This window comes from Carassius auratus, chromosome 1, assembly GCF_003368295.1.
Source record: "Carassius auratus strain Wakin chromosome 1, ASM336829v1, whole genome shotgun sequence".
NCBI classification, from domain to species: Eukaryota; Metazoa; Chordata; class Actinopteri; order Cypriniformes; family Cyprinidae; genus Carassius; species Carassius auratus.
In genome coordinates this window covers 10900354-10924792 of record NC_039243.1, presented here as the reverse complement: position 1 = coordinate 10924792, position 24439 = coordinate 10900354, and the positions used below count along the sequence as shown (strand labels likewise).

General features: G+C 36.8%; 3 protein-coding genes across 7 annotated transcripts in view; 1 reads left to right on the top strand and 2 right to left on the bottom strand.

Annotated features, from left to right (window-relative positions):
• LOC113109348 (myb-like protein U) overlaps positions 1 to 24439 on the top strand; it is a 972647-nt gene that overhangs the window by 735868 nt on the left and 212340 nt on the right. The window lies entirely within an intron of this gene.
• LOC113109536 (tripartite motif-containing protein 2) lies at positions 1023 to 14433 on the bottom strand. 4 transcript variants are annotated; one of them, XM_026273152.1, is made up of 13 exons: positions 14221 to 14433; positions 9180 to 9257; positions 8922 to 9082; positions 8383 to 8543; positions 7021 to 7172; positions 6493 to 6673; positions 4748 to 5510; positions 3511 to 3614; positions 3250 to 3417; positions 2978 to 3146; positions 2742 to 2812; positions 2441 to 2581; positions 1023 to 1606 (listed from the first exon to the last, which is right to left on the bottom strand). In XM_026273152.1, exons 4-13 carry the CDS (start codon positions 8488 to 8490, stop codon positions 1454 to 1456), a joined length of 2010 nt encoding a protein of 669 aa, XP_026128937.1. In that variant the 5' UTR covers positions 8491 to 8543; positions 8922 to 9082; positions 9180 to 9257; positions 14221 to 14433; the 3' UTR covers positions 1023 to 1453. The 4 variants fall into 4 exon arrangements, with proteins under 4 accessions (XP_026128937.1, XP_026128927.1, XP_026128918.1 ...); XM_026273142.1 differs by having other exon boundaries at positions 9180 to 9252; XM_026273133.1 differs by lacking the exon at positions 9180 to 9257.
• LOC113109951 (ladderlectin) lies at positions 15182 to 18772 on the bottom strand. 2 transcript variants are annotated; one of them, XM_026273871.1, is made up of 6 exons: positions 18683 to 18772; positions 17250 to 17322; positions 17013 to 17113; positions 16416 to 16550; positions 16004 to 16115; positions 15182 to 15817 (listed from the first exon to the last, which is right to left on the bottom strand). In XM_026273871.1, the coding sequence occupies exons 2-6, from the start codon at positions 17308 to 17310 to the stop codon at positions 15738 to 15740; spliced, it is 489 nt and encodes a 162-aa protein (XP_026129656.1). In that variant the 5' UTR covers positions 17311 to 17322; positions 18683 to 18772; the 3' UTR covers positions 15182 to 15737. The 2 variants fall into 2 exon arrangements, with proteins under 2 accessions (XP_026129656.1, XP_026129646.1); XM_026273861.1 differs by lacking the exon at positions 18683 to 18772 and adding an exon at positions 17419 to 17568.

Sequence of the window (24439 nt, the reverse complement as noted above, 5' to 3'; positions counted from 1 at the left end):
CCACACTGTAATTTTGCTTAATGCATTTGCACTGATTGGACTTAAAATTATGAATTAAACTGGAATGGGTGGAATATGATCAGCGATTGTGACACTATGATCAGGCCTACACTACTGGTCAAAGGTTTGAAATAATTCAGATTTTTTTATGTTATTGATAAGACTCTTATGCTGACAAAGGCTGCATATATTTGATTAGTATAAACAGTGAAAACAATATTGTTGTAAAACATTATTACAATTGAAAGGAACCGTTTTCTTTTTGAATATATTTTAAAATGTAATTTATTTCTTTGATGCAAAGCTGGATTTTCAGCATCATTACTCCAATTTTCATGATCACATGATCCTTCAGAAATCATTCTAATAAGCTGCTTTGCTGCTCAGTTATTATTAGTGTTAAATTATTAATGGTTCTTCTTATCAATTTTGAAAACCATTTTCATATTTTTATTTTTTTTCACCAGGATTCCTTAATTTAACTTTAAAAGCATTTATTTGAAATATAAATCTTTTAGAACATTTTAAATGTCTACTGTAATTTCTGATTAATTTAATGCATCCTTGCCGAATTTAAGTATTATTATTATTATTTTTTTTTTAACCTCACTTATACCAAACGTTTGAATGGTAGTGTATAACGGTTTCCACAATAATATTAAACAGCAAAAACTGTTTTTAGCATTGATGATAATAAGAAATTTTTCAGCACATTAGAATGATTTGTAAAGGACTGTGTGATGCTGAAGACTCAGCTTTGCTTTAAAAAGAATAAATAACATTAAAATATATGCAAACAGAAAAGTTATTTTAAATTGTAATAATATTTCACAATAGTACTGTTTTTACAGTTTTTCTGATCAAATAAATGCAATCTTGCTGAACATAGAGACTTCTTTAGATTAAAATGTTTTAATTATTCCAAACTTTTAACCAATAATTTAACAGTAAGATGCATGAAGAATGGAGCCAACACATCAAAGAAGGAATGCTAAAGCTTCTCTTTCTTCTCTCTTGGGTGCATCAGTTATGAGCAGCTCAATAACTCATCAAAAAGTTCATTAAAGGTTTGAGATAGTGTTCTAATAGCATCCTAGAAGTCAGATGGGGTTTGGACGTGTCCAAAAGCTGGCGGCGCATGCACGGTCTACACATGCAGCACATAAGTTTCAGCTTGGGTGGTCGTTCACTCACCAATGCATTCTGATGTCTCAGTATTTCCACAGTGTGGAGTGTGGAGGTTTGGCAAAGGCATTCCAAGGCATCCCATAAACAGTGTTAACAAGCTTTAGTCTTCTTAGGAGAGTTTTCCCACAGTAGTTCGAAATTCAAAAAGATGACAAGGAGAAAACCAAGGAGATAGAATACCATTACATTACATTAAGTGCAAGATTTGGACATCTACAGTATGACTTGGATTCTCTTTCCGTCTTAGATCAGAGTCTCTCTGAAGTCATTGCAGGTAGCGGTACACTTTAAAGCAGTGGTTCCCAGAATCAGCCACCACAACATGGCCATCCGAGGTCAGAGCGAGACCCTGCGGCCCATAGAGAGGGTCTGCCGCTGTATTAATGTAGGACAGAAACGATCCACTCCCATCAAACACCTGAGAAAGAGAAGGATTTTTTTTTATGTTCTATCTTGAATGTTTGTGTTTATTCAATTTATGTATATTATTTTTATGTAATACAATTTAACTACATAGTACCGTTCAAAAAGTGTTTTTTTTTTTTTTTATATCTATTCGTATATACCCAGTACAGACCAAAAGTTTGGACACACTTTCTCATTCAAAGAGTTTTCTTTATTTTGATGACTATGAAAATTGTAGAGTCACACTGAAGGAATCAAGGGCTATTTGACCAAGAAGAAGAGTGATGGGGTGCTGCGCCAGATGACCTGGCCTCCACAGTCACCGGACCTGAACCCAATCGAGATGGTTTAGGGGTGAGCTGGACCGCAGACAGAAGGCAAAAGGGCCAACAAGTGCTAAGCATCTCTCGGGGAACTCCTTCAAGACTGTTGGAAGACCATTTCAGGAGACTACCTCTTGAAGCTCATCAAGAGAATGCCAAGAGTGTGCAAAGCAGTAATCAAAGCAAAAGGTGGCTACTTTGAAGAACCTACAATATGACATATTTTCAGTTGTTTCACACTTTTTTGTTATGTATATAATTCCATATATAATACCACATGTGTTAATTCATAGTTTTGATGCCTTCAGTGTGAATCTACAATTTTCACAGTCATGAAAATAAAGAAAACTCTTTGAATGAGAAGGTGTGTCCAAACTTTTGGTCTGTACTGTATATACACTAGATTTTAAGGTACCAGATAAATGTTTCTGGCTACATTGTCTAGACAGAGAGCAGTTAGAGTTCATACTGACTAACTCATGTGTCTGTCAAAGTCAATACAGGACTTCACAAGGACTCATTACCTGAATCCGACTGTTTCCCCAGTCTGCCACGATAATGTTCCCATTGACATCCACAGCAACCCCTGTGGGAGCATTGAACTGACCGTTCCCTTCACCATTTGAGCCAAATTTCAGCAAGAATTCTCCATCTGCGTTAAATACCTATAAGAGAGTTTGAAATAGGAATATAATATAGATTACAGAATATTATACTTTACAAATAGAAGACAAAAAATATACCCTCTTGTTCGTGTAACAACATGGAAATATTTGTGTTGAATATCGACAGTGTTAAAAAAAACCCCAGCATGCCTAGGATTACCTTAACAGAGTGGTTATGGAAGTCTGTGATGATTATTTCATTGTTGTTGTTGACTGCTGCAAAGTGTGGGCCTATATGGAAAGGAGGGTCTAGGTTAAATTCATACAGAACCATTGAATGATTACATTACATGATTGTATCAACTCAAATCATAAAGCTACATTTTATATAATTTGCATCTGTATGTTACAGTGCAGTCTGCAGCCCTTCATCAGATGCTGTAGGCCTGTACCTACCTGCAAACTGTCTGTCGCCATTTCCCCTGCTGCCAAACTTAGTGACGAGTTTCCCACTGGGCTGGAAGATGAAAACAGTACAAGCCTTATTGTCCACGACGATAACATGACCATTCTGATCCACTGATACACCCTTTGGCCCCAACAGCCTTCCTGAGCCCAGCTTAGCCTGCAGAAACATCAGAACATTGTCAATAAAACTAAGCAGGCATTTTATTCCAGTTTGTATTCAAGCAGTTGCACACTAATTCTGAACTCTGCTTTTAACTGACCTTGTATTTGCCCTCGCTGGAGAAGATGCTAACCCACTTATTGTCATAGTCAGCAATGATAATGTCTCCATTTGGATGCACAGCTACTCCAGTGGGCCGCTGAAGTTGCCCCGGTGAACGGCCACGTACCCCGAACCGGCTCTGAAACTCCCCCGTATTTGAAAATATCTGATCAACAGAGGATTGAGGTCAGTTATTCAGAAATACTGTACCTACAGTTTCCATGTTGGTAAATAGTGGATGATGACAGGGCCTTGTTACCTGCACGCACTGATTGTTGCTGTCTGCAATTAAGATCTTTCCTTCTGAACAAGCTGCTACTCCCTGGAGGTTAGTGAACTCTCCTTTATTCCTCCCTTTTGTTCCTATAAAAACAGATGTCAAATAAAAGACTGTTAAAAAATCTGGAATCAGTAAGATTGTTTGGTTTATTTTTTTTATTCAACAAAGATGCATTAAAGGGATACTTCACCCTAAAATGAAAATGTTGTCATTAATCATTTACCCCCATGTCGTTCCAAACCCGTAAAAGCTCAGTTCGTCTTCAGAACACAATTTTATATTTTGGATGAAACCTGGAGGCCTGAGACTGTCCCATAGACTGCTGTTACTACGTGTATTTAGCTTTGATTTGAAAAGAAAACAGCGCATCCTTGTGGCGCGGAGGACACAGAAGAATATACGAAGCACAATGATATGGATTGACACAGCGGAGATCGCTGACAAAATAATTATTGTTATAATTATTAAGTCGTTATTTTTGTTTTTTTCGCTTACAAAAAGTGTTCCCGTCGCTTCATATAACCCAGATTGCACGTCTGATGGCAGATGGAGTATTCTGACGACTTTTTATACCTTTTTGGACCTTGACACTGTTATTTACTTGACAGTCAATGGGACAGTCTCAAGCCTCCAGGTTTTCATCCAATATATCTTAAATTGTGTTCCGAAGATGAATGGAGCTTTTATGTGTTTGGAACGGCATGGGGGTAAGTGATTAATGACAAAATTTTCATTTTGGGGTGGAGTAACCCTCTGAATTTATCAAAATGACCTGAGTTTATCGGTAAAACAAGAACAAATATCTGCCAGCAGCCTCAGAAAAATACACTTAATTAGAAGAAAACACAAGTTTTAATACCCAATTAACAGATATCTGTTCTTGTTTAAGGATAAACTCATTTAATTTTTTTTAATTTATAAGAAAACAAAACTTCATCAGTTCAATTGCATCTCAAGTAAATATATCTTCATTTAAGGACTGTTAGATATTTTATTAGAAAACAAACCAAAAAAACTGAGGTAGATAAACATTTAATAAGCATTTAATGCACTGAATTCTTTATTTAAGACTATAATTTAATTTATTTAATTTGTGAAAATGAGAATTAAGATGTATTAAGAGACCTTGTTTACTGCTAGGTCTAGATGGAAGAGGCAGCAAAACTAAAGAGGCTGTTGGAAAAAAGAATTTTGTTATTTATTCAACCATGTGTACCTATTCTAAAAATGAGGTCATCCTCGATCGGATTCACTTTCTTTTTTGGGGTGCTGAACAAGCTTCCGCCCCGTCTGACACCCTTCTGCCGGCTTCTGCTCCCCGGGGACTTGGCGCTCCGTTTCCGTGCCCCACCATCACTGGATCCCGTGGATGCAGCATTGGCTGCGGTGGTGGTGGGTGAAGAATCATCTGGAGAGCTGGTGACCTTTAACTGGAAGGGGCTTCCTTTAATATGCTGATCATAAAGTCTAAGCGCTAGACTAAAATTTCCCTCTTTCTTCACCGTGTATTGGAATTCATACGTTCCATTTTTAAGGTCCACAATTTCGCCGTCTGCAACGCTGCCATCCGGCGTACAGACTTCTGCTGAGATGATGGCGTTTCCCGTCTTACACAGTCCTCCAGACTTGTCTCTTGTGGTAATGACGACAGATGCTGGCTGGCCCACGACACACTGTTCCAGACCATCACCTGATGCCTCGGACTGACTGGCCACGGCATTGGTGGTGACGATAGTCCCCAGGTTGTGAATGGACTTGCGAAGTCCTTCGATCTCCATCATGAGATCCAGCTGGTCGTTCTCCTCAGGCTGAAGAGGAAGGCCCTGGCTGGCCAGGTCACTGAGTCTCTCGCCCACGTCTTTATGGGTCTGCAGAATGACAGCCTTGTTACCCCCGTCCAGGGCTTGGCCGGTCAGACCGCAGTTATAGTTGATGGCAGCTTCCTCCTGCAGAAGAGTGTCCAACTGAGCCTGCAAAACCTTTAGGATACACAAAATCAAACAGAAGGGGCATTTCAAAAGATAGAAACATTTCAAAAAGATAAGAAGAATTTGTATCCTAATTAATTTATATTAAAATAACATGTTAATATATGTCAATAAACATTCAATTAATAAATATACATGACTGTTTAAATGTTTGATGTCAGTAAGGTCTTTTTTAAAGAAATTCATATTTTTATCCAGCAAGGAGACATTGGATTGATTAAAAGTAACAGAAATGAAATTTATATTACATAAGATCCCCCCCCCCCCCCCCCAATTTTTTCAACATAAAAATACGAAGAAATGTTTAAAAAACACCATATTAGACTGATTTCTGAAGGATCACATGACGTGTGGAGTAATGGCTGCAGAAAATGTAGCTTTGCATTATCGGAATAAATGGCATTTAAAATATATTAATGAAGAAAATAATATTTCTCATTACAGTTTTTACTATATTTGTGACCAGATAAATGCAGTACAATTATCAGTAACCAAACCTAAAAACAAAACTATAAAAAGTTTTTTTAAACTTATTTTACTTGAACTATTTGCCAAGGGAAAATTTCTCACTTTTGTTTAGTTTTTATTTAGTTTTTTTTTTTTTTTTTACTAAAATAACTAAAACTTAAAAAAGAGCACGAAAATACAACTAGAAATTAATAAAACTTCAAGATTAAAACTAATACAGAAAATATGAAATAAAAATCTAATTCTAAATATTAACAAAAACTACAATAGCATATCGGTTATAATAAAATAACACAAGAGCCTTGGTTAGCACAAGATACTTCTTTTAAAATATACAAAAAACTTAGTCACGACAAATTTTTGAAATAAAGTGTATACAAAAATATGCATATTTAATCTAATTAAAATAGCCTAATTTGTCCAATATTGTGTGAGGCATCGTGTGAGTTTCATGCTTTTAGCTTAGCAGCTTAACAACTGCGAGTGGAGTCTTCTGTGCACATACCTTCTGCTTCAGTCCATAAGTGACTTCCAGCTCCATGAGCAGGACGCTCTTGCGTGTATCGAGAGTTTTGTGGAGCTCGCTGAAAGAGGAGTGGATGTCTTCCTCTATGGAGCTGCGCTGAGAGTTCAACTGCTGCAGAATGTCTCTCAAACACTGAACTGCTTCTCTTATCTGAGGAAGCCTGCGAGTTATTTAAATAGGTCCATTAACCATCCATTCATTTGTCTATCCATCCATCAACCATTATTGAGCACAGTAACAACAGTAAATCACTATGCAATCATTTAATGAATTAAGCAATTAGGAGATTGATTTTTTGCTTAGTCTAAGGCCCACAGATAATCTACAGACTTATTCATGTTCTCTATACTGATGGAAAGGTAACATCTGTGGAATGGATTTAAATATGGTACAATGTGTGCCAAAATGGTTCTGATGAAAGCATTGTAAAAATATTTAACAAATGAAAAAGGTGTATATTCAGTGGCGCCTACTTATTTATTGACATGATGGGCATCATGGGAGCACCTGTTCTTAGCTGAATCCACTCTGTCCTGCAGTGCCGCTAAATGTTGGTCCACAATATTCTCCAGTGAATCAGTGGGGTGTTCAGCATGTTCTCCATTTATACAGTCCACGCATACTGGATTCTCACAAGCCAAACAGTACAATGCAGACACCTGTATACAGCACAGAAAAAAAATAAATAAAGCAGAAATTTTAATCCACTCTAAAATGAACTGAAATGTCAAGGGGTGTTCTATTTTGTTTAATTTATTTTTTATAATATTTGCCATTTCATTTTTGTATGTATTATGTATCTAAGTTTTAAATGTATTTATAGTGATTTTTTTTTTTTTTTTTACAATTGTTTCTATTTTCAAATAGTTAATATTTTAAATATAAAATAACATTTTCTAAATACATTCTTTATAATATGTTCTATTTAAGTTTTTACAAAATTTTCTATAAAAATTTATTTGAAGGTGTTTTCTAAATATATTTCTATAGTTCTTTTCTATTCCATTCTATTTAATTCATTTCCCTAAAATAATTCCCCATTATATAAAGTAAATCGGTGCGTCTGAAATCATATACTGTCGGAATAGGAACTTAATTCATGAACGCAAGGCGCAACTTGCATTGCATCACTGCCATTAATAAATCCTCTCCTGTGGCCTCATGGGACGGTAAAGTGTCCACAATATATGCACTTCAAAATCTCAGCACAAGCACATAGGTCAACTGAATATTTTCATCTAATTTTTTTCCAAATACTATGAATTCGGACATACAGTCTTCTCATAATATATAGTAGAGAATTCAATTTCATTTGATACATTTTTTTTTTATTTCCCTGTATATTCTATAAAAATAGATTTGCATAAACTAGAGTGGAGGCTTATTTTGTAACTATTTTAATGGGATATTGTTTAAATACGGCCACCACATGTTCCCTAAGCATCTGAATTGTAATTGGTTACTGAAAAAGGCCTGTGCGTGAAACACAACTATACATTAGTACTATGCAGTCTCAATCCTATTCTGTTTATATTGATGGGACTACAAGTTTGATGCTTGAAAATTATCTCATTATCTTTTCTGCGAATATTCAGGATACATTTCAGGTGCTACATGAATACATGAGAAACACTTTCATCATAAATGTTCTCTAACCTATAAGAACACTTAGCTTCATCTTTTAAGTTATGATATTTATAGACTAAACCACCTGAGATCATGGTACACTTGTTTTTCTGGGACAGAAAGCTTATGCTCATGGGAAAAACACTACCTTTGAGAGATATTTCACCCCATCTGTGCAATCATTTACTGCTGTGAGTGTGTTGCATGTGTTTATGTGAATGTGTGTATTAAAATAGTTCTCACTTTTCCTTTGTGTTGAGTGCAAATTAGCGCTGTTCCCTTGCCAGGCAGAGCCTCTAGTACAGTACATTCCTCACTGCTGCTTTCAGGAGAAGCTTGCTGCGCCTCCATGCGGTTGGAAGATGTAACTGCACCCACAATTCAAGGATGCAGAAAGCACACGCCTAAAACAAGATGGAAAAGATAGTTATTTCAACATTTTTGACGAAAGTAGTCTGATGACTAAACGTACATACAGTTGCTTAAACTTTCATAATTGTGAATATATCTCACAAGTTTATTTCTTATTTTTTAATCTGGGGGGGTGGGGGGGCTTCCATAATTTCCAATATGGACAGAAAATAAGTCATATTAATATCTGGTAAGGGGAAGGAAAATGTTTTTCTAATATTAAGTACAGACACCATAAAGAATTAGCTGTTTTGTAGCACAGAAAATATTTTCCATAAGAAATATGACATGAAAGATTGAGAAAAGGCCACAGACCAGAGAAATCTGGTCTGATATAGAGTAAAGACTTCACAGAAGGAAGTGGCGCTCACCTCAGAGAGATGAGGCACAGGCGCTGTGCATGTAAACGTGTGTACTCTTGTATAGAACGCAGTGATATTAAGGGAAGAATGTGTATTTGATCCACTGGAGACTCAAACAGACCACAGGTTGCAGGGGCCAGTTACAGTTTCCCCTCATTTGACACTGAGCCCTACAGAGAAAAGAGATCAGAGATGAACACACACAAACACTGAAACATATACAGTATGTAAGTCTATACACACACACACACACACACACACACAAACCTGTAGAATGAAGAAGCGTACACAACCATGGTAAATGTCCAGAGAACATGGGATCTCCATGATACAATGCACACTGGACTTATACAGAACATGAAAGAGAATTCAAAATATTCTCAATGGGTTACAAATTTACAGAGACCTACAGGTTACTATGGTAACCTAAGCTGCAGTCAAATTAATATTTTCTCAATCTGCAATTTATGTGTTGCAAGCATGTTAACGAGCAAAGTCTCATAGCTGAAGTATTTTTGAACACATTTGAGGCAGACACTTTTTATGTAGGAGTTTCTGTGATAAGAAGTTTTAAGAACCAGATCTACACATTAGAATGATTTCTAAAGGACCATGTTACAAAGAATTCAGCTTTGCCATCACAGGAATAAATTATATTTTAACACACACACAGTAGGTACGGAAAGTATTCAGACCCCCTGAAATTTTTCACTCTTTGTTATATTGCAGCAATTTGCTAAAATCATTTAAGTTCTTTTTTTTTCCTCCGTGTACACACAGCACCCCATATTGACAGAAAAAGACAGAATTGTTGACATTTTTGCACATTTATTAAAAAAGAAAAACTGAAATATCACATGGTCCTAAGTATTCAGACCCTTTGCTCAGCATTTAGTAGAAGCACCCTTTTGATGTAATACAGCCATGAGTCTTTTTGGGAAAGATGCAACAAGTTTTTCCACACCTGGATTTGGGGATCCTCTGCCATTCCTCCTTGCAGATCCTCTCCAGTTCTGTCAGGTTGGATGGTTGATGTTGGTGGACAGACATTTTCAGGTCTCTCCAGAGATGCTCAATTGGGTTTAAGTCAGGGCTCTGGCTGGGCCATTCAAGAACAGTCACGGAGTTGTTGTGAAGCCAGGCCTTCATTATTTTAGCTGTGTGCTTAGGGTCATTGTCTTGTTGGAATGTTAACCTTCGGCCCAGTCTGAGGTCCTGAGCACTCTGGAGAAGGTTTTCATCCAGGAGATCCCTGTTCTTGGCCGCATTCATCTTGCTCTCTTCGTCCTGTCCCTGCAGCTGAAGAACACCCCCACAGCATGATGCTGCCACCACCATGCTTCACTGTTGGGACGGTATTGGACAGGTGATGAGCAGTGCCTGGTTTTCTCCACAAATACCGCTTAGAATTAAGGCCAAAAAGATCTATTGGTCTCATCAGACCAGAGAATCATTCAGGTGTTTTTTAGCAAACTCCTTAACTCCTAAAAATTAAAGTGTCTTGAACTGAGGAGAGGCTTCCTTCGGGCCACTCTGCCATAAAGCCCCGACTGGTGGAGGGCTGCAGTGATGGTTGACTTTCTACAACTTTCTCCCACCTCCGGACTGCATCTCTGGAGCTCAGCCACGGTGATCTTTGGATTCTTCTTTGCCTCTCTCAACAAGGCTCCCCCCCCCCGATAGCTAAGTTTGGCTGGAAGACCAGCTCTAGGAAGGGTTCCGGTTATCCTAAACGTCTTCATTTTAAGGATTATGGAGAGCCACTGTGCTCTTAGGAACCTTAAGTGCAGCAGAAATGTTTTTGTAACCTTGGCCAGATCTGTGCCTAGCCACAATTCTGTCTCTGAGCTTTTCAGGCAGTTCCTTTGACCTCATGATTCTCATTTGCTCTGACATACACTGTGAGCTGTAAGGTCTTATATACACAGGTGTGTGGCTTTCCTAATCAAGTCCAATCAGTATAATAAAACACAGCTGAAATGAATGACTCAAATGAAGGTGTAGAACCATCTCAAGGATGATCAGATTTTTTTTTTTTTTTTTTTTTTTTTAATCTGCAAAAATGTCAACAATTCTGTGTTTTTCTGTCAGTATGGGGTGCTGTGTGTACATTAATAAGGAAAAAAATGAACTTAAATGATTTTAGCAAATGGCTATATATATCAATATATATATATATATATATATATATGATAATAATATAAATATATAATATAATAATAATATATATATGGGTTATTTTCAATTAATTTTTTAACAATATTACTGTTTTACTGTATTTTTATAAATTAAATGCAAACTTGGTAAGCATAAAAGACATAAATAAAATCTTATTGACCCCAAATTTCGAACATTAGTGTATAATACCACAATCCACAAAGAAATATAAGCACAATATTAAAAACGTGTGAAGTTTACAGTGCAACTTTGTTATTAAATCCAGTTGCTTTGAGGAATTAAATAACTATGTACGTTTAAATATACTGAAATACTACTCTTCACAACACAAACTTAATTAATAATTTACAAAAGGCTGTAATATTCTGACCCTGAGCAGAGAACAAACAACAAGGTTTTTTTTGGAAGTTCACCGTGATCTTTGGTACTGATTTCAGTGTATTTAACAACAGATGGGGGGAAAATCCCATGATGACCCATGGTTTTGACCTTTAACGGCTTCCATTCATGATCATAGTTAAAACAGACAGTGAACACTGACTGAAATAAATGGATCTTTGTCATGCAATTGGATTAAAGACTCTTAGACTAATGAACGTTTAGGCAGAACATGATTAAATGACTAAACATTACATTGACTGTATTTGCTTTGGATTATAGCTGGTTCAGTGATTTATATCCCACAATACTTCTAGTTTTTATTGAAAATGTAACTGGAATGGGATCATAATCATGTTTTGAGCTTCCTCAGCTTTGAATCAGTAACTACAAGCACTCATATTCAAAGGAAGTAATATAATGTGGTAGTATCCCACATAATCACTAGAAAATTATTCAAAACTACTTACTTTAAGTTTAATTTTAACTTGAATGGGAATGAGGTCACATGGGATTTGAATCGGATGAAAAGATAATGCCATATGATGATGTAATACAAGGAAATGGAATATTGAGCTGCCATATGTCATTACTCTTCAGACAATGCCCTTTCTATCAAAAAAAGCTCTCAGTGTAAAAACCAGAGCCCCTTCTTTCCATCTCAGAGATCATAATGACAAATGACAAAGAGTGTTAACCATAAGGATCCTGGCAAATGCAAGCAAGCGATTTTGTGAAGGACTATTTCGAGTTACTGAAGCAGAATTACCCCAGGGAAAAACCACTCATGCTATTTTGATTACTGGGATTCCCAAACGTTTTGTCAGCTAAACCACTAGATATTTCCTTTTCGTACCCCTTGAATAATATATCAATAATTTAACAACAAATTCGTATGATGTTGGTTAATGGTCACATGATATGTTTTCAATGTTTTTTTTTATGTTCAATGTTTCAATTGTTTATTTGAATCTTTTTCAATTTAATGATAGACCAACTATGTTCTTTTCATCAGCTCTTTATATAACCCTAACTACAGTTATGAAAATCCTGATCTAAAAGATATTGTAATGTAATACATTTATGCTATGGGTTATACAGTTTTGCACGACACAGACTTTACATTATATAATAACATTCAGTTCTTACAGCTTATGTGTTGTGTACATTTTTGTTCCCAGTGTGTTTTATTCGGTCACACTTTTTGATTAAGTAATTAAATTACAAATGTAGGCTTAAGGGCAAATTACCACATGTGAAATAAACCACGTGGATTGTATGAAAGTTAGTTTGACAAACAACACACTTTTATTCAAAGTTGGCATGAAACATTAAATTGAAATTGTTTGGATTGTTGCTGTTTACTTGTGCAACACGTCATCAGAGAAGAGATGTTCTTAACAATGAGAAGGTTAAGAGGTTAAAAGATTATTATTAAATAAATAAATACAGGCACAAGGCTCAGCAATTAAATACAATCCCAATACTGCAGCCTGGTCTGGAAGTACTTAAAAGCGAAAACAAATGATCTAGGATTGGGAAAATGCCTGGAAGAGTTAAGAAACACCCACTTTACTCTCAGTTTGCTTTAATCAGAAGATGGTAAAGGTAGGAAGAGGTCCACCATCATACATATGTAAAAATTGTGCCTCTGCGTATTGAAATGCTGGTTGGATTTGCCAACTTAGACCAAACATCCTAAAAAGGGAGGATAATTTATATAACCTACTGTGGTAAAAGGCAGCAGGAAACTGGTTCACTGCAGTAAGTCTTGAAGAACAATGTAGGAAGGCCATTAGTTATTATGTGGTCATGTAAAACAAAAATGCCTCTAAAATGCCAGATGCCTTCAACCAGATATGGGTTCATGCTGAAGGTGACCAAATGGTGAAACATTCTCTGACAGAAAAAAAAAACTTATGTTGTTCCTTAATTATGGAAAGTGCTTCCTATTTCAATCACATATTAGTACTTTACTTGTCTAAGAGTCAGAAGCATACATTAATAGGTTTAAGCAGATATATTTCATAGTACATATGTATTTTTATAATTAAAATAAGTATTTCTATGTATTTTGTAATACATTTCTAATCTATAGTTGTGTATATTTTACTGTATATTTCTAAGTAAAGATGCTACTACAAAATACTGAGGAATACAGATCGTGAAGCAAATTTCAGTCCAAATGAAAAATGTCTTCTTTCCTGCATGTCGGATTGATTGAATTTAGGCCAAGGAGCATAGCATATTGACATCATGCCAAAAAGCTGCCAGCAAAAAGATGCAAGTATATTTGAAAGCCTGGCAAATGAAATCAATAGAATATTAGATTAGGTGCACAGCTAAAAAAAATAAAAAATAAAATAAAATAAAAAACCTTTTCATATAGTGAGGACTATCAGAAAGATGCAACACATTCACTTTCGTTCTTAAAAATACCTGATATTGTATGATAGCATGATTCATATGCAGTCTTCAGTAGAACAGGTTTAGTTCAGGCTTAATGCATTAACTTACATGCATCAAAACCACTTGATCTAAAGAACCAAACCTGCGAACGCAACAGTGATATCTTCCATCACAGTCTATATGTGAGCATCCATCTCCTCTCCTCCTCCTCCTCTCCTTCCACCCCACCCCCGTTCTTGCTTCCCATGGAAACATGGTGCGTTGGTGTATAGCAGATGCTGCTGCATAATTCCCTCCCTTCCCGTATAATTCTCCATGTGTCTGTATGGATTTCGGGTCTTACCTTTCCTCCATAGCTGCGTAGCTTCAGATAAACCAGCGTTACAGCAGCTTCTTGTCTTACCCATCAGCCTCAGACCCATTTCCCGTAGAGGAGGGATGGGGAGGGGGGCTGTTTTGCACAGTCTCCTTTCGTTTCTGTCACTCCCCCACTCTGCACTCCACAGCGACATAAGCAACCCACACACCAGCCAGCGTGCCGTAAGGGAGGAGCCAGGCGCGAGCTGTCGCTCTGTAGCCAATCACAGGACAGGGAGCACAGACTGTCAGACTCACGGATTGAAGCAAACAACCTTGCTCTTCCTCTACCTTTTTTTTTTTTTTTTTGCTCTGTCTGCCTCCTGTCACACCAATAACATGATTAATCTTGTAGGCAACAAGTCAGATTATTATATATATTTTTTTTAATTAAAGGAATGTGTTGTTTCAATAAAATGTATTATTTAATATTTTCTATATTACGGGGATTTGATAGCACTAGACAATATTAGCCTACAAATTATGCACCATTTATTTCTATATTAATGTTACTTTTAATATTTTAATATTACTTTTAATTAATACAAAATGTTAGTTAAATATAGAGCAAAGATGTTTAAAATCAAATGCATGGAAGGCATGAAAATCATATGTAATGCATACTTTTATCTCTCTCTCTCTCTCTCTCTCTCTCTCTCTCTCTCTCTCTCTCTTTCTCTTATGTAAAGGGAGTTGTATAATTGTTGCCATTGTCTTGGTAAATAGGCATACATTTAATTTTTCCAGTCAAACCAAAGAGAGCATTGAGGCACTTTTGAATGCTGTCCGAGTTGGAAAACATGAGTGGAACAGCCTGGCACTCTCACACAACATGTCTCAGTATCATTACAACTGCTGGACAAAGCACAATGCAGAAACACACACCCAAGTGAATAAAACTAAACAAAAACCCCTGAGGTCACAAAAAACATAATAGAGCATTTGTGCATGATGTTAAGACTTTATTTGATTCTGATCATTCTCAGCATAAACTGAGCACATTAGGCACTGGAGAATGAGACAAACAGTGACCAATTCTAGCCATGCAAGACCAGTTAAATTAAGGTGTACTTTTAAGTTAACCATCCTTCACCCTCCTAATGTTTGGTTTAGCTAAGGTGGCTTGAGAGTTGAGACATTAAAGTCAATATCTAGGTGGTCTGGTTAAGTCGTGGAGACAGTAAATGGCAGGTTAGCAGTACCCTCTCCTGGAAAAATGTCATAACTACAACATCAAGGTGTGTATTGTTCATCAAAGATCCCCCTGCAGTCACTTTATTCCTTAAAGCTCAGATAATCAAAATTATTTTTGAAAATAGCAAAACCCCTAAAGAGAAACAAAGAAAGATGTACATTTGTAGTTTAAAGTTTCTTTTATTATTTTCTTTTAGTTTTGCTTTAAAATTCAAAATCAAAGCATGTCTGTTACAATCAGCAGTTTGAAAACTTTAGAAATTGGTGATGGACAGACATAAGAGATTGGTTTACCAATCAAATTTAGGATTAGAACTCAATTCTAGCTGGTCTGTAACAGATGAAACTGAGAAGAGTACTGCAGGGTGCATCATTCCAGCGGTTCTCACCTGTGGAAATTCAGATACGTTGTTCAGATGAATTGTCAAATATGATTTAGTGTAAAGAGAAAGCCATACATATAAATGTGTAAGAAAATGTGCAAAGTATGAAAACCACCTTTAACAGTTTATTTTATGCTAAATAAAAACTATTGTTAAATGGCTTTAAATATATGGACAGCGTGTATATATTACCTCCATAGCCCATTTCCACACATTTTTCACTTCCTCCGTAATTATTCGGTTCACCAGTATGCCAGTCACTGAACTCAAACTTTGATCCGTCACTCCAAAACCAGACAAAGTCCTAAAAAACATTCAATTAACATGATCAAACTTGCTGCCCCCCCCCCTACCTTTTATCTTTAAATAAGAACTCTGATTGGCTAATATACACATTTAATTTTTAATGTGGAGCTGCTTCTGGTGTTTGTTAGGGCATGTGCAAACAAGCCTTCACACAATTAGAAAAATCACAAGCAATACATCTGACAAAAGTATACAATATTAAATTTGAACAACATTTACGGTTCATTTAATTTCAAAGTTTTACATTTATCTGACACTGGTTGGACTGATATTTGAAGGGGAATGACAAATCAGCTACCTTAGTTGCATCATGAGCACCAATCCAGGTACGGGTGTTGCCTTTAGAATTTTTTTTCACTAAGGTTTTTAGGAAACTGTTAGTGAGCTGACTGCTGACAGATGCAAGGTTTCCTCCGAGGTCAATACATTGTTTCTGTAAGGATAAAGAGTTTGGCTCTTAATGCATCGTGCTTTTTTCTTCCGGAGCATCAGTTAGCATTTGAACTTTTTGTCCCTCAGCTGTCCTCATTGAGAAAATATCTCAAAATCATACAGTCAATGTTTGAAAGGGTTCAAATATGCAAACGGTGCTTGAAAACAATAGTAGCTTAACTGTCAAGGACAAACTTCATGAACAACTATCACAAAAACATAGAAACAGCTGTGGATCATCCAGGTAACAACACAGTTAAGAATCAAGCATATGTAAACTTTTAAACTGTTGCATTTTTTATAAATGCAGCTATTATTTTCTCTTGAGGATTATATAGTTTTTTTATGTGATATATCTTAACATTTAATAACATAATAATAACATTTTTGCAGAGGCGTGCAGATAAGTGTATGTAAAATTTTGACCACAATTGTATCTATATTACAGAGAACCCAAACTTACCTCTGCTTCAGCCCATTGTTTTAAGTCAGCGAAATATTTAAAGCATTGTGATCCAAATTTCTCCCAGCCCACGGGGCATTTTCGGCCAATGCTGAAAGGTTCTGCAAGAAATATTGAATAAAACTTAAGCATTTGTTCCAATAGATTGGTGAAATGTGTGAATGTAAAAAAAGAAACGTCAAACCTTCTCATCTTCTGCAGTAAAGTAGGGAAATTCAGTCTATTTTGTTCATTTACCTTCAGACTTGACTCCATTTACAACCAATGCGAAAAGAAGGAATGCTGCAGAAATCCACATGCTGACAAAGTCCTATTAATATCAACATTATTGTAAATATAATGTAACGAATAAATGCATTAACAAATTTTAAATACTACAAATGGAAATACAATAAAAAAGTCATACCAAGTGAACCAAAATTCAACTAAGCAAGCAGGCAGTAATACTCGTTGGTATAATACTCAGTCCATTGCTTGAAATCAGCTTTATTTATACCCAGTTGCTCAGTCACAATGTGCAGCTGGTTGAACACCAATGAGAACTTCTTTAAATCTATCATTCCTTTTTTGGTAAATAAGACTTGAACCTGAACATCCTCATTTGTGATGTTGCATTGTGTTGCATGTGAATTTCAGTGTAATATTCTTAGCTGATTACTACTATTTGAAATAAAAGCAAACTAACAAAAATAGTCACTGTAAAGTGATTGAATGAAGCTGTAGGATTTTGCTTTAATAGATGTGAATAGTAATTTATCTGATCAGATATCATATTTCAGAGGTCTGTTTACTTCCATTTTACCTGCTGAAAATATGATGTGAAAAGTCTATGTTCAACCTAATTATAAAAATAAAATAAAAACATGCACACTTTTTTAATTAAATATCCTTTTTACTTTTAACTTAATTAAATATGAATTGTGCATTTTACAAATTTAAATATTCAGTTCAAGTTTTAATTTAATTAAAGTTTTTTTGGTAATAACCAAAATAGTGTGCACATCTGTCATTCAATTTGTAACCAAAAGCCCAAAGCGAAAACATTGATATTCAATTGAATCCAAAGGCATTACATTTTTATATAACACTAAATATGATCTGTTTTACATTTTTGCATTTGATGAGTAAGTTTTATCACTCATAATGTCTCTATTTTTTTGTACTAGAAATCATTAAGTCTGGGTATGTTATATTCATGATGTATAGGAGAAGTACATTCATTTAATACAATTATGCTGCAGAAGCTGCAAAAGAAACAGAGAAAAGAGATACTGGAAATATTACACAATTTGCAAAGTTTAACCGTTAAAATGTCATGATGATTTTGCATTCATGCCATTATCTTTATCAGGCACACCCAGTGAGTTATGTGAGTATGAAACATGTTGGCAAAGTTTTGTTTTTACAGTTTAAGATGGTTTTGGCCACACACTTTTTAAGCAAGTCTTATTATTATAATATTGTATATATATATTTTTATATACAAGAATGCATGGCAATACAATAGAGCACACTGCATGCTATAAACACAAATAAAACTAATAATATATAATATTATTATTATTAAAACACAAAAAATACTATTACTCTCTTGTCATGGTTCAGGGTGCCTCATTGGCTCCCCCTGCTGTCTGTGTTGTACAGTCACTTTCAGCACAGAATCTACTCACCAGGTCATGGACACAGCAGAGGAGACAGAGTTACGCTGAGCCCTTGTGCAACGTGCCTTCTAGGTTGGCAACAGGAGGAACTTACGGTTCTTACCACGCCTACGCCAAGATCTCTCTCCAGCTCCACCAGCTGGCAGAGTGGTTTGATCAGCTGTAGACTAACCCTCCCACTGCCCGAGTTATTATGCCTTCGCCTGAACCCAATGGAGTCATTCACTGTCACGCTGAACCACAGCTCAATCCTCCTGCTCTATACTCTGGTGAACCTAACATATATCACTCACTTCTTCATATATCCCAATGCTCTCTGACTTTCTAGCTCCAGCCTTCCTGTTATCCCAAGGAGCAGTCCAAGGTGGCATTTACCATCGCGTTCTTGGTGGGTCGAGTGAGAGAGTGGGGAACGGCCATGTGGGATGAAAAACATCACTGCTGTTCTTTGTTTGAGTCTGTGGCTGGAATGCTAAGGCGCTCTGGGACCATTTTCCACAAATACATCAATGACGAGATCTATTCTCTCAAACTGCCCTCTAACCTGGACGATTTGATCGACCTCACCACTTGGGTGGAAAACCGTGTTGCTCTCAGTTTTTGACATTGGAAGAGCATGTTTCCTCCTGAGGTTTTCTGAGGTTCAATACTTATCACCTAGTTTGGATTAGAGAGGAAGACAAATGTAAGAACGCCTTTAACACAACCATTGTGCACTTTGATCATTTGGTCATGCCATTTGGGCTTTCCAGCACCCCAGCAGTCTTCCTGGCACTCTTCAACGACATACTCAGAGACATGGTTGGCCGGTTTGTTTTTGTCTACCTGAACCCTCTACCTTTTTGTCTACCAGCTTGAGCAGGCACAATAAATCTGCATGTCACATGCTTGCATTTATTTAATTTCTACTGTTTTATTACAAAATAATGATATTCACAAACATCCTCACTGTATTATTAAATATCTGATATTCTGATTCTGAAATATGTGCAAGTAAATCTATTCGGTAGTTTAAAGGGGGGGTGAAATGCTATTTCATGCATACTGAGTTTTTTACACTGTTAAAGAGTTGGATTCACATGCTAAACATGGACAAAGTTTCAAAAATTAAGTTGTACGTTTGAAGGAGCATTTTTGTTCCAAAAAAACCTCTTCCGGTTTGTCACAAGTTTCGGAAAGTTTTTTCGAGTATGGCTCTGTGTGACGTTAGATGGAGCGGAATTTCCTTATATGGGTCCTAAGGCACTTCTGCCGGAAGAGCGTGCGCTCCCGTATAGCAGAGCAATGAGAGGCTGAGCATAGACAATCACTGATCAGAGCGAGAGCGTCGCGAAATGTCACAAAAGGAGTGTGTTTTTGGTTGCCAGGGCAAGACAACCCTGCACAGATTACCAAAAGAGAAACAGCATTAAGGGACCAGTGGATGGAGTTGTGCAAGTGTTTTTGTTTGTTCCCTGCATTTCGAAGATGCTTGTTTTACAAACAAGGCCCAGTTTGACGCCGGATTTGCACATCGTTTATTTCTTAAGGATAATGCAATCCCAACGAAAAAGGGTCACGATCGTGTGTTGGAACCGCAGGCGGTGAGTAAAACTGCTTCAAATATCTCTGTGTTGTTAACTTAGCTATCAGCGCGTAAGCACATCAAGTAAACAACATGCGATGTTGTCATCAAACTGCACTTTCCACATGTACAGCTTAAAAAAAAAAGAAAAAAGACGACATAAAGTGGAACTTAGTCATTTTCCAAAACCGCTAAGCAAATATATACAGTTTCAGTACATACCACATAGAGACGCCTTGCTGATGCTGCTCTTGTTAAATTTCAGCCTCTGGATCTGTGTCACAGCTTCCACATGCTCTCAACGCAAAAGCCTACTGGCGCTCGTGATTCTTTAGCTCCGCCCACGTGTCACGCCTCTAGGCGCTCGTGTTTTTCCGGGAAAAATTAGTACAGACTATCTTTCTCTTATAAATATAATAAAAATAAAGACTTTTTGGAGTTATGAAGGATGCAGTACTACTCTATAGGTACTCAAGATTAACAGGATATTGAGTGAAAATGAGCAGTTCACCCCCCCTTTAAACACTTTTATTTGTTAGTTGATCTACACTGGGCGATGGGCGCAGCAATGTTACTTCCCACTGAATCCGAGCTGTGGGATTTACAAGATGCAAAACGTTAAAGTAGGTCTCTGGTAAACTGGGAGAAGAGCAGAGTAAACTTTAAAGTTAACTACACAATCTGCATATGATATCACTAAAAATATGTCGTCAGATTATATTTGTAAGGATCATTAATGCTGTTTCCATAGACATCATCCTGTATTCTACAAACTGTAAATATATGGTTTTGCTAGTACTTATGTGTATTTAAATGTCCGAGAACTAAAATAAGTATTATATGGTTATAATATGATAAGTGCTCAGAGCGTCCAATCTGGCTCCGCGCCAGCCAAAGCACAAAAGTGGATTTAAATAAAGCAGTTGATGACGTGAAAAGTTCTAATCACATTGGTGTGATTGTACACTTCAGGGACCGGCCAAGACTGATCACACTGGTATGATCGTACATGTTAAATGGTTAAAAGATTTGTTTATCTCCACTCCTTCGTCATGCGCATTACTAAAACCACAAACTGCCTGACAGAATCAAGACCGAAAACTGAAAGTGAGCAGCACCCTTTTTCCCCTTGTTTGTTTTCCGCCAGTTTGGAAAAGTGTTTTGTTTTTCCCTTTTTTCCTGCTGGGATGGAAATCGTGGCATGCTTCTTCACCCTAGCCCACCTAGATCTCCCATTTGAGAAGTATGTGTGGGAGTGCAGGCTCGTCCTGTGTATGGCGCTTGATGACGCAATACTCAACTCAAGATTCCGGATCAGGGCCAATTACTATCGTTCCGTGGACCTCCCAGACACCACAGGAGCGAGCTAGAGTGAAGGAATCCTTCCTCTCTACCATCTCGTCGTTAATCCCACTGGTTGCCGCTGACACGGATCTGCCAGCTGCTGCCAACTCAGGCCAGCCGGCTTCCACTAATTCGGCACTGTTGGACATGAAGCTGCCCCCAGAATTCATGGCTCCAATCCTCACCCCAGAATCTGCTCTGGAAAGCTCTCTTTTGTCTTCTTTATCTCCTTCATTCCCACTGGTCCCATCCAGCTCCCTACTGTCTCCTAAGTCTTCTTTGCTTCTGCTGGTCCAGTCCTGCGCTTTTTCGTCTCCAGAGCATCTGCCAGAGCCGACTCCTCGAAAGCACCTGCCAGAGCGCCCTCAAGTGCTTGCTTCTTCAGAGCACTAGAGGCCATCTATGAACTTCCATTCTGTCCCGTCACAGCTATGGAGGCCATTTATGAACTCTCGTCCTGTCCCGTCATGGATATGGAGGCTGTTTATGAACTCTCGTCTTGTCCTCTCACGACAATGTCATGATCTGGTCTTTGAACTGACTTTCACACTACACAGTACAGTGCCTTTCCTCACCTAGGGTCTGTCTAGGGCCTGCCTGTTTCACATCTCCTTCTAGACAAAGAACAGGTGCCCTCTTATACTTCCGGGCACCCCACTAATGACGTCATGGGCTGTGTTGTCCAATCAATTTGGAAGTGTTTTCACACATGCTTCAAACACAGGTCATGCTGATGGCATGGCATTTCCCATAGTGCCCACCAGAGGACACAATGTTTCGTTCTCTCTTGGGGAATCATGCTAACATGTTTTCTTTTACTCTTTCTGCAGGTTATATCTTTACACCTATAGATGTAAAATGTTTCATGTGTTGCTCAGAGGGAGATGCAGTTAATTTTCTGCTCTGATTTCTTTTGGAATGGTGTGCATTACTTCATGGTGTACAACAATCCATACAGCTTGTTGTATATTGCATATTTTTGGAAAATGCCATCCAAGAAAAAAAGTGCATACTGTGCACAGTATACATGCATATATACATAATGTTCTGAGATTAAGGATAAATCCTTGGGTAAAGAAATTTAAATAGGCCTTAAAATAGTATTTCTTTCAGCAAATTTAATTTTTTGGATGAACTATTCCTTTAACTGCCCTTTCTTTGTTCTGTGTGTTTGACTATTTCGATATGAGGGGGCACACTGAAGACGGGATAAGGGTTTACCCTACTTCTATTAGGGTTTTGACGAACCTCTTGAAGATTGACTATGAACATAAAACATATATTAATTAATTCTTATATGAATGCAATTTATTTGCTGAGTTCAGCAGCTGCAGCTCTGACCTGTCTCCATGTGTGCAGGTGGTACAATGGCCATGGTATATTCAGACGGTGGCAAAGCTGGAATTTCCTCATGAAGGGGAAAGTTATTGATGTCGTTACATGCACGGGGTGAAGATGTGGAACCTGCGGCTGCTATAGTACATGCGGGAATATTCATCTCTTACTGAATATAATAAGACAAGATTATAATAATCAATCACGTAATTGAGCTTTTGAAGAAAATTGAAATATGAATGTATGTTGTATGTGTACATTACGTTATGTTAGAAACATTCAGATAATCAGTTAGGTGCTGATTCAGTTTTTGAATTAAAGTCTGAGAAAATCTAGTGGTAACCTATTTATTTAAGCTGTCACACTGAAGTACAGTAAACCATGTTATTTTGTCAGCAAACAAGCAGACTACTTATCTTCATCTTCATCTTTATCTTCATCTTCGTACATGTTCATTGACACCACAATTGTGACAATAATGTGCTATACTTGTGTTTATATCTAACTCGTTTCAATCTTTCAGGGGTTTTTAAAAAATTTTTTTTATTTTGGATCAAACTCAAAAAGTTTGTGTTCCCAGCCAAGATCCTGAACAAGTATTATAGGACTGAAAACAGCACAAAGGTGAAAAAATGTCAAAAACAAAGTTATGTGCTTTTATGAACCTCATCCCTTTCCTGGAGGGAATCAACCATGGTTTTATTGCAGTAAAAATGTAGTAACAATAAATTATTATTATTTTTTTTTTTGGCGTATTGAATACTATTTGTGTAACCACATTTTTACCACAAATACCATGGTTAAACTATGGTTAATGTAGCAAAACCATGGTTAATTTATGATAACCTCGGTTAAACTATAGTAACCATGGTGTTTTGGTTTTATTTGAAAAAGCATGTCTTTCTACTAAACATTTAGTTCTTTTAAACCTTACTGTACGTAGGGAATTATTGAATTTTTGTCCTTTTGCTAAATCATAGCTGTTCCTTGATTATGAATCATGTTTCATATACAAGTTATATAAAACATGGGTCACTTCATGTCATACTTTGTGTTTCACTGTACTTCAGAATTCTTTAAATGATGGAAATTTTAGAGTTTCATTTTAAACGGGTAAATAACTAGATTATTCTTACCTGCTGTTGATATTTCAAAGAAAAACTTTGACTTAACTTAACTTTCTTAATGACATCACTGCCTGAATCACTCTACCTGTTTACCTGTTCATCTTTACTATCTGTCCGTTCCACTGTCCGTTCCACTAAACAATTAAATGCTTTACACATGGCATTTTAAATGTGTTCTGTTATGATTTGGCCAAATGGTTTGATCCAATAATTAACTGGGTAATACTTTAGATTAGGGAACATATTCAGTTTTCCCTCAATAAATTCTATAAAAAGGAAATACAAATGTGCTGCTTATTAATCTTAACTATCAACCGTCCTCTCTGTGGGATGCCCAAGTTTACTTCACTATATTACAATCAAAAGGTAATCTAATCATGACAAACATTATCTCAT

Excerpts from the sequence above, each read along its gene's own strand:
- LOC113109536 (XM_026273152.1), bottom strand. The coding sequence starts at position 8,490 with ATGGAGGCGCAGCAAGCTTCTCCTGAAAGCAGCAGTGAGGAATGTACT. Across the intron at positions 7,173-8,382 it reads GCACTCAACACAAAGGAAAA|GTGTCTGCATTGTACTGTTT; the intron begins GTGAGAACTATT and ends TGCTGTATACAG. Across the intron at positions 2,813-2,977 it reads TGGCGACAGACAGTTTGCAG|GCCCACACTTTGCAGCAGTC; the intron begins GTAGGTACAGGC and ends CTTTCCATATAG.
- LOC113109951 (XM_026273871.1), bottom strand. The coding sequence starts at position 17,310 with ATGTGGATTTCTGCAGCATTCCTTCTTTTCGCATTGGTTGTAAATGGA. Across the intron at positions 16,116-16,415 it reads GTGCTCATGATGCAACTAAG|GACTTTGTCTGGTTTTGGAG; the intron begins GTAGCTGATTTG and ends AATGTTTTTTAG. Across the intron at positions 15,818-16,003 it reads TGTGGAAATGGGCTATGGAG|GTGAGAACCGCTGGAATGAT; the intron begins GTAATATATACA and ends GAATTTCCACAG.